Source organism: Theobroma cacao, chromosome 10 (assembly GCF_000208745.1).
Source record: "Theobroma cacao cultivar B97-61/B2 chromosome 10, Criollo_cocoa_genome_V2, whole genome shotgun sequence".
In the NCBI taxonomy this organism is placed as follows: Eukaryota; Viridiplantae; Streptophyta; class Magnoliopsida; order Malvales; family Malvaceae; genus Theobroma; species Theobroma cacao.
In genome coordinates this window covers 20,871,196-20,881,780 of record NC_030859.1, presented here as the reverse complement: position 1 = coordinate 20,881,780, position 10,585 = coordinate 20,871,196, and the positions used below count along the sequence as shown (strand labels likewise).

The 10,585-nt window shown below is 33.0% G+C and overlaps 1 protein-coding gene across 1 annotated transcript; it reads left to right on the top strand.

The window, feature by feature from the left end:
* Nucleotides 7,999-9,621, top strand: LOC18587400 (peroxidase P7). The gene is made up of 4 exons (XM_007011153.2): nt 7,999-8,300; nt 8,396-8,587; nt 8,714-8,879; nt 9,067-9,621. The coding sequence occupies exons 1-4, from the start codon at nt 8,091-8,093 to the stop codon at nt 9,450-9,452; spliced, it is 954 nt and encodes a 317-aa protein (XP_007011215.2). The 5' UTR covers nt 7,999-8,090; the 3' UTR covers nt 9,453-9,621.

The window sequence follows — 10,585 nt, the reverse complement described above, 5'->3', positions numbered from 1 at the left end:
AACAACACACAACACACACACACACACACACACACACACACACACACACACACACACGTGTGCACACTCTATTATCTATCAGCACCCAATCTCATTTTCCTCCTATTCAATATTTGTTACCATCTTAACCACATCAACTTTATTATTGATGAATTCTAAACCTAGTTTTTCAGTCACCATCCATGTTTCCTTTACTTCCCTTCTATATTTGTCTCTTGTATCAATTTCAATACCATTAGCTGAACGAGCTCTACTGCGTAAAACCATCCCCTAACATAATTTTGTACTCTAGAGCTCGATTGTTTCTTACAATGAGGTCAGCCCTTACCACTTTTGATCTCATTATTAACCACAAAATTTTCTTCTAAAATCATATCCCCATCATCACCCTTTATAACCCTTACGCCATGCATGGAACGATCCAAGTTAGTCTCTAACCAAGTTCTCTTCCATTATCATTTCCATTACTCCCATCTCAGTGTCATTTGATAGGAACTCTTCACACGCACTTTCATCGTGACCATGAGATATTCCTTCTCTTTAGACCATGTACTTGGCTCAATAGTAAGGGGATTAATCGACAATGGCTCCTGCTCATCATTCAAGTTAGACTGTAAGGAGAAGCTATCATCCACATGATCCATATAATTGATGCTCTCATTCAATGTCTGCGTGTCAACATATGGTTTTATTGTAAAATTAACCTACTTCATTACCGAGTTATCATTTTTATTTGGACATTTAAATACATCATAATCTGACTCATTTACCCCATAATCACCATTGACCACGTCATTTAATTCATAAAATTCCCTTAATTGACAATCCACTCCCAATTTTCTATGCATTTTTCCAAGGCACATTAAAGACCACATGTCCGGCTCAAATTCATTGTTTGAATTCTTAACAATAGATTTAAATCCATCTCTATCCATAATCATTGAATTGGACTCATTTTCATCAGCCTTACTCAAATCCTTTGCCAATTTCAAAAATATTCTCTTAGTAAGAACACTAGTAGTGTCCGATTCAAACTCTTTAAGATTTGAATTCAAATTCAAATGAGTTTTAACTGCCTTACATTTCTTAAGAATGACATTGTTTGCCAATTGTGATGTTTCTCCAATCATAACCAAACATCCTTTATTCTCAGTCACCTTCTTATCATTCTTTTGGCTAGATCGGTTAACAACCACCGCTTGCACCACCGTGGCATGACTAACATAGTTATCACTGCCACACTTTAATCGAGTGAATTTTGAAATTTGTTGGATGTTCTTGACTCTAATTTAGATCAATTCATAATTAAAATTTTTCATGTCAATTATACGTTGATCCATCTTGATAAATTGTCCCCATTTATTATCCAATGCTTCAAAAAAATTAGGATGCCACAAATAAATGGAAGCCTCCTCAATTTTTACCCAACAAACTAAATCTTTTCGTTCCAATCCTTGATCATAAGGAACCAATTTTGTAAACCATTGATTCAACTAATCAGAGTAATCATTTAATATCACCATAATTTCTTCTCGAGAAGAGAAAGTTATAATAACTCTCAAGCTCCCAATTGCCCTTACTTGAACCACAAAACCCTTTCCCTTATATTGTGATTCAATATGAATTAAATCATCATTTTCTTGGACAAAACGAATCGTACTTTTTCCCAACCACTCCTAGTTTGATTTTGGGATAAAGGTTTGTGATTCCACCTTAATGATCGACGATTGCACTGCATTTTTTTGTAACACTCTTTGATATTTAACAGCTTTTTCTTTTTTCTTTCCCTCATTTTCTATGGATTTATCTAGTTCCTTCTCAACTAGCACTTGTTTGTAAGTACGATTCCACCTCCTAGACTTGTCTACATGCCTTTGGCCATCATCCACAATAATTTGGTTTTTGCAATCCGCCTCGTTCACATTAACTCTTCTCCTTACCAGTAACAGACCATCACCTTTAACAATAGACAGATACATTTCTCCTTTAGATTTATACCTCACAAAAGCACAATTAAACCCTTTCTTCCAACCTCTGTTCAGAATGAAGACATCCTCAACAACCCCAAACTGATCAAAAGCTTCTTTTTATGTCTACCCTTGATGTACCTATTAAAATATTACTTACAAAAACTAAACAAAGACTGTCTCCACCTTTGAAACTTAGAATTCTCATGAAACCTTGAGCCCTAAAACCCTTGTCGTCCATTACTCATTATTGATCCTTCTCATCCATGCTTACTAGCAAAAAAATCTCTTTCTTTCTCTCACCCTCTCTCTCATCATTTTTTTTTTCAAATTTTCAGTTTTGTGTTCTAACTAACATAATATTATCAAATTTTTACTTGTTTAGCATTCGAGCATTAATTTGACTCAGTAGTTTATGCATGATTTTCATGTTTAAAGATAAAGGTTTGAATAGCTTTTTCCCCAATTGGGAAAAAAATTACTTGTTTAATTCTATTTTTGTGTTCTTCTCTATCTGACTTAATCATAGCCACCCTTGTTCTTCTCTATTTTTTCCCAAAACTTCTTGTTGATTTCTCAGCAAGTGCACGTATCATTAATAAGTAATATCGTAGAAAGTAAAAGTCATTTCAATGGAGAATTGAATTAATTATTAATGTTAACTATTAATATTAACACACCTTAATCTTATTCAAACAACATAATTATTAAAAAGAAAAATTAAAACTAATGACTAAAACTAATCTAAAATCTATCAACAAAATTACTTTATTAAATTTGAGTGACTACTATATCTAAGATTATGATGTCCTTCTGTATTTCATCTAATTATTGTCTCTCTCTCTCTCTCTCTCTCTCTCTCTCTCTCTCTCTCTTAACTTAGTTTAATAGATTAAATTGCTAACCTAAAGTCCTAAATTATTTACAAACCTCTGTCGNATAGATTAAGTTGTTAACCTAAAGTCCTAATTTATTTACAAGTCTCTGTCGAGTTTCTTATAAAAATATCTCTCCTAATTAACTTAGAATATACTTATGCAAATTAAATTGAAGAAAGATTTATTAAGTTTGTGCTCTAATCTTGGTTACATATGTCTTATAGATGTATGTCTACCCTATATGCAAATCAAACCACCTAATCAACTAAGTATATTTTGATCATAAGCTATTCTATTCAAAGTTTACCTAAATCTCTTTCGTCAAAGTTTAACTTATTAGATTTCTAAATGAATTTAATTCGTGATCAGGGAATTAGAAGTATTAAAAACAAAATAAAATAAACAACTTAAACTATCAAATATAAGCAAAAAAGAGATAAATAAATCAGACTACGTATTGAGTTCAATCATAATCTTAGATATATAATTTAGTTACCTATTAAGCCATATATCATCAACAAATAAAGTTTAATCATAAAAAACAAAAACCAAGAAAACAAAGAATAACAAAAAGATAAAGAACTTCAAGATTTGAAATCTTTATCTCCCAATCTTCTTGAGTCCCTCAATTTCTTCTCAACTTCAATAGGACTTATCTTTCAATGATTTTGTGGCTTGAATCTTAGCTCTAAATTTGGTGTTTCGTTTTTTTTTTTGAAGTATTCTGAAGAGTTGTTTTTATAAGGCTTTGAAATTAGGCTAAGTTCGGTGAAGAAAGAAGTCAATTTCAATCGAGATTTCCTCATTAGACTGCCCGAGTTACGGCCTCCACCATTAATTCTCAAAAATTATAATTGCTTTAAGACTGTTATAGTGTTTCAATTTCAACAAGATTTTTGACTATCTTCCAAGTCGAACTGGGTGAAGTAGTAAATATTAAAGTTCTAACTTTTTCTCTTAGCTTACTAATAGTATAAAAATAATCTCATTTAGAGTTCTGAAGAAATAGTTATGGCCAAAATATCAAGACATGTGTAGTGAAAGTATACACCTTGAAATTGCTCTCTTTCTTCCTTTAAAAGTCTTCCTTTATTAAACATTTACAAAAGCACAAATAAATTAATAACAATCTCTCTTAATTACATTAACACCAAATTAAACATAAAATTAACTAAGATTAAATTGACTCACCTAATTTAATTAACTTAAAATAATTTGAATAAAATTGACTAATTTCTATACATTGCCACAAGAACTAAGCTAAACTACTATCAAAATTAAGTCCAAATAACTCTATATCAAAGAGTTATCGTAAAACTACCCCATGTTTGGGAGCAAATGAACCATAATTAACAACCCTTATCTTTTTTTATATTAGGCAAATAAAAACCCTAATTAAAAGCAAATATGAGATTCTCTTAAGAATATCTATATAGCTATGTACTTTAGTCCATCTAATCTCAAGACTAATTTTTTACTTGAAATTTCTTTTAATTTAATTATAATTTTTTCAATTAATTAAAAAAAAAGATTATCCCATATCCACAAATTTCTTGCTTGGGCTAAGACTATAATACAATGGATCTCCAAAAGGACCAAAACCATAAAAATTTGGGTCAAGTTTGATGATCCACTATGTAGGCAACAACTTGGACCTTGTAATGGTGCCTATACATAACTTGGGCCAGTTATATGCTAAGTGAGGACTGAGGGATAATTTATTCACCTCATAAAATTCCACCTATTGCCCAATATTCAAATTCAACATCTTCAATGAACCTTCCAGTCCCATTTTTAGGCATATGCTAACTTGTTGATTTGTTTATACTTTTTTATATATTAAGTATAGTAAATATGTCCTATATATTAAAAAGTCATCTAGTTATGATTGTAATTTCTTACTCACAATCGTAATCTTGTTAGAAAAGAAATCTTTTCAAACGGGGAGTAGCTTACCAAGAATATTCCCCTTTGCAACCTTTCTTCTTTTATTATATTTTTGACAAAGAAAGATACAAAATGTGCATATAATTGTTTGATGTCTTTTACTTAAAGTTAGATTTGAATCTTCTTTTTTATTAAAAAAATTGTGTGGATACTAATTCAGATACCCCATTGAGCCAACGTCAGGATAAAAAATCTTCTATTTTGCTTGTGATGCTTAGGGAACAAACTTGATGAACTCCATTATATCTGAGTTCTTTGAATAGTCAAGTTTCAAGTCCTACATATATTCAACCAGAATTAATGGTTTGGCCCCTACCAATTTGAACTTCCATTACTCCTTCAACAGAAAACTAGAAAGCTTTCTGATCACAATCTTTAGATCAAAGTGACATTAATGAGATATGAAGACTTGATGTTTCAATTAATAATGATGTCTATGAAGACAAGATTATCATTAAAGTAGCAATCTATACAAATTTAGAACTCTTTGAAAAAAATATCATCAACATACTTGCGTGATTAAATTTTCGAACTTTATTTTTTATATTAATGAGTAAACTAAACATCGGTGTCAATTGGCAAAAAGAATCAAGGAAATGTTTTATAAACTAAACATCGGTGTCAATTGGCAAAAAGAATCAAGGAAATGTTTATTGGTCATAAAACATCATTGGATTAGTGACCCAACAGTTGTATAAACGAGAAATGATTGCATGCTTCTATCAAAGAAAAAGTGGGGGAAAACAAAAAAATTTATGGCATCACCAACCCGTTTTGCTTATGGTCCAAGGAGTAGGTAAATTGTCATAAAAGGGTGCAGGGTTCTCCTTTTTGGGTGCATAAAATATTAGTTTTGGGTTCCAGTTGTTTGCTGGCCACAATTGCCTTTGATCTTCCAGATTGTCATGTACCCAAAAACGAGAATAAAATAATAGTACGGCTTGATTTTTCAAGCTTTTTGCTACTTGTATGTTACCCTTAGATAAATCCACAAACAATTATGTAATGACAAGGATTTTCCCTCAGTGAAATGCCAACAGCAAGGGCCGAGTGTAGCCTGGAAGGTGGATTGGATCCAAAAGCTTGATAATGAGTAGTTGGTGATTGATCATAATGTAGCATTGATGTGACTCTCACACGTAGCTTCTGCATGTGCAGCCATTGCTTTCTTTTTGGCCATTTGAGGGGCGCTTACAGTAGTAGTTATCACATTGTACTTGATGATCCATTGAATACAAAAAGGAAAATTGGGAGTGAAATAAACGTCACTGATATTATGTTAACTTAATAATTTTTAATTATGGGCATATTTTAATTTATTAAATTTACATTTACTACAATAAAAAAATGTTGGAAATGATTTGACTGTCAAGAAAGAAAGATATTAAAAATAATTAACAATCAAACCGTTTGTCGGCTGATTTTCTCTATACACCATTTATAAGTCGTTGAATTGTTTCATTACCGAGCTAAATAGCATTATTTAAGGGATTCAAGAGATATAAATAAAGAGAAACTTCTATTTTGGGTGAGTTTAACTTATGTGCTTAAGTTGCCTTGAATTCAAGTAATGCTTAAAACTAAGTCATTTTAAGTGAAAAGTGGTAGTACTAATTATTTATCAACTAGGCTAAACTTTGGTGGCTAAACCCAGAAAAGTTTCTTTAAACAAAAATTGTTCATATTGTTGACCCAATGCAGTCTAGCTCATTTGATATGAACTCTCTGGCTGTAAGTTTGATTCTTTCCCAGGTTTTGCTTCCACACTGGTTCGAGTCTTTGTCAGTTTCCCAATTTTGTTTTATGTTCTTTTGCATATTGCTTTCAACAGCTGTGGTATTAATAGTACAGCCTAGCAGGGTAGGACATTCCTGCATACTTTTTATTGGTGGATGGGACTTTCAGTTCTCTCAAAAAGAGATAAAAACCAGACATGAAGTCTGATCTTTCCAAGCTTTCCCGTGATTATTTCAATATCAACAGCTTCGCCAGTTCATTTGCTGTTGGAATTTACTTGCAGAAAATTCTGTTAACAAAAATGCCCCCCCCCCAAGGCATCATTGCCATACAGAGAGCACGTAGATGCTTTTCTTCTTTTGTAGGCTTAGTGGAAACGTCAAAGGTGAAAAAACAAGGGCAATTATTTAGATAATGATGTGAAGTCTTTGCCTTCTACTCGACCCTCAGTGAATAGGAAGTGTAACCAATGAGTTTTCTTTCCATTAGGCTATCCTAAGGTGGGAACTTTGAGGACCAAGGCGGTTCAATAATTTTAAAAACATAAAATGTTTAAATATTTAAATGAGGTCTTTTTAATTAAAATTTAAAAAAAATTATAATTAATTGAAGATCATTTAAAATATATTAATTTTATTAAAAATAAATAAAAATAAGTGAGAATTATTAGTATTATGGGAATTAAAAACCGACCAAAAATAGAGATATATTAGGCATGTAATTGAAAAAATGAAAGAATATATATGTAATTTTATTAATTATTTTGACGTTTACATAAATGAGAAAGTGAGATAAATAATTAAAAATTAATAGGAGGTAGAAAGTGAGAAAAATAAATATCTAATAGATATTTAATTTAAAAAATATTTTATTAATTAATTTAATTTTTATATATTTTTAATATAATTAATTATATTATATAAAATTATTGGGTTCATAAAATTGTGGGGTCTAAAGCAAGGGCTTTGGTGGCTTTATGCTAAAGCCAGCCCTGTTGAGGACCCTTGTGATTTTGGTACTCCATGTGATTTTGGAGGCACTCTCTGCACAGGGGACCCCATAGGCTTCCCGTGTACTGTCTTGAAATGTTATTAATAAAACTCTTGTGATTGGCTGAGGAAAAAAAAAAAGTAGCCTCTTTTTGTATACAAATGAACTTTCTAAGGAAGCTTCGTCCCGAATACTAGTGGGAATGGTCTTTGGTACAATGTTTAAAAGAAGATTTGTCATCTGATGAGCTTGTTAAACCTTGTTTAGGTCCCTTGATATAGGCCAAACATAGCCTATAAGAAACAAGTTGCCATTACTTAAGAGTTAACTAAAATCTAATCGAAATTAACAGTAAAAAATTTAACTACTATATACACTAGTGTTCACGTTTGTGTATGGACCTACGTATCTGCACTCTTTAGTTAATACCAATCACTAAATTCTGAGTAGATAAAGAAGGATTTGTCTTTTATGAAGGTATCAAGCTATATTAGGCTGAAAGGTGCTATTGCAATTTGTATAGTTTAAGAAGACAAAACCTTTTGGCTTTCTAAGGTCTTATAAGAGTTCCATGGCTTGCTATTTCTTGTTAGTCCTGCTTATCCTTACTGTTTCTGGTGCATCAGTGGAAGCTCATGGCAAACTCTCACCAAACTACTACAGGTCCACTTGCCCTGAAGTGTTGTCTATTGTTAAAGAACGAGTAAGAGTTGCCATAAAGAAGGAAGCTCGCATGGGGGCATCTTTGCTCCGGTTGCATTTCCATGACTGCTTTGTTAATGTGAGTGTGGTTTCACTTTTATAAGTTTGGTTTTGTTCTAGGCTCATGCTGTTTTAATCAATTAATAGTGAATTTGGACAATGAAAATTGGGCAGGGCTGCGATGGATCTTTATTATTGGATGATACTGCCACCTTTATAGGGGAGAAGACTGCAGCACCTAACAATAATTCGGTCAGGGGATTTTATGTGGTTGATGACATTAAAGCTAAAGTAGAGAAAGCATGCCCTGGAGTGGTATCCTGTGCTGATATTCTTGCCATTGCAGCGCGCGATTCGACTGCCATGGTCAGTCTCTTAAAATGCACGAACTTTATCGGCAAGTTATTGATTTCTTTTTCCAGTCTGGGCAGTTGGCTTGGTTGGGTTGCAGTTGTTTCATCATTTATAATAATGTCTTTTTATCATTTGCAGCTAGGGGGTCCTTCATGGGAAGTTAAGTTAGGGAGAAGGGATTCTACAACTGCTAGCAGGGCTGCTGCAAACAACTCAATTCCTGCACCCACTTTCAATATAAGTGGTCTCCTATTGAGCTTCGCTGCTCAAGGACTCTCATTGGAAGACTTGGTGGCTCTTTCAGGTAATGAGACTCTAAGTTGGCAGATACTGTATTTAATAAACAATACAAATATGATGATTACATTCTCTTAATTGTGTATCAAGGGGATGTTGACAGAAAACCAAATGACCTATCCTTTTCTTTGATCAATCATGTAATTTAGAGCATACCACTTAAAACAAATTAATAGCTCATCTTTGAATGACAGGTTCACACACTATTGGCCTGGCCAGGTGCACATCATTTCGGACACACATCTACAATGACTCGAACATTGATGCCTCATTCGCCAAGTCCTTGCAACGCAAGTGCCCGAAATCTGGAAAGGATAATGTGCATCAACCCCTTGATTTTCAAACTCCAACTAGTTTTGATAACCTGTACTACCACAACTTGTTGAAGATGAAGGGTCTCCTCCGTTCTGACCAGGAGCTCTTTAATGGCACTTCTGCTGATTGTCTGGTAGAAGAGTATGCCGCAGATACTTCTGCATTTTTTAAGGCCTTTGCTAAATCTATGATCAAAATGGGCGACATCAAGCCTCTCACGGGAAGCTCTGGAGAGATCAGGACCAACTGCAGAAAAGTCAATTGAAAGATTCTTGCCTGGAAAATGTAATAAGAAACTACAATATGTGATATGTCTAGTAACTGTTAGAAAAGCTGCTTTATGATCAGTTGATCATAAACAGTGAAAATAATAGCTTTTAGTTTTCCTGATTGCTTAAAGCCTTGAATTATGTGAGTATATATGATTATGATTATCGATAAACAGTGAGAGAGTGAACAAGAGTTTCACCATCTACAATGATGGGGCTGCCATTCGGCTATTGACAAGTGTGGAAGCAGCGGTTATTACCGATGCCTGTGTCAAGAATCTGTACAGCCTTCCTAAAGGAGTACACGTGTAGGTACTGAGAATTTACAGCAAATCCCTAAGAAAGGAAAAAAATACACTCAGTAAATAGAAAGGTAAAGTAACGAGAACAGTAAAGTAAAAAAGTAAAACTCTAAATGGTAAAAGACTGATTAAATGAATCAAGTGTAGTTCCCACATGCTTAGCTTTCTTCTTCGTTCAAACTGGCTTATGGCGTGAACTTTTATTGAAGAATTCTACTACAGCTTCAATACAGGAACAAAAACCAACCTTTCAACATACTTCCTTGGGTTTTCTCTTGCACACCCTAATTTAGACCTTAGAAAAATGAATTTTTCCTTGTTTAAGCATTTGTTGAAAATGTCGGCAAGCTGTTCATCAATACTACAATGCATCACATTTACTTCTTTGACTTTAACAGCATCTTTAATTAAATGAAATTAAACCCAGATATGCTTGGTTCGCTTAAGTTGCAGAGGATTCTTTGCAATTGAAATAGCAAACTGATTGTCTATGAATAATGTAGTTCCCCTTTGAGATTGTATCCCAAATCAGTTTGAATTTTGTTTTTTAGTTCTTTCTTTTGAATTTCGGACCATTAGCTATCTATTTGAACTTCTTTTTGGTAAGTTTAGTAGTTTATCCTTCATCCACAACATGTGTTTTCGCTTCACCAAAAACAGCAACTTGTTCTTGTTTCTTACATTCCTCTTCAATTCAAAGATGATTTGCTAAAGCCTTAAGAGTTATTTCCTCTTTTTTGTGCTTTAGACTTTTAGTAAAGTCTTTCAATGATGGAAGAAGTTTGTCTATAATAAAGGACACAACTATAGTTTCATCTATTTTCATT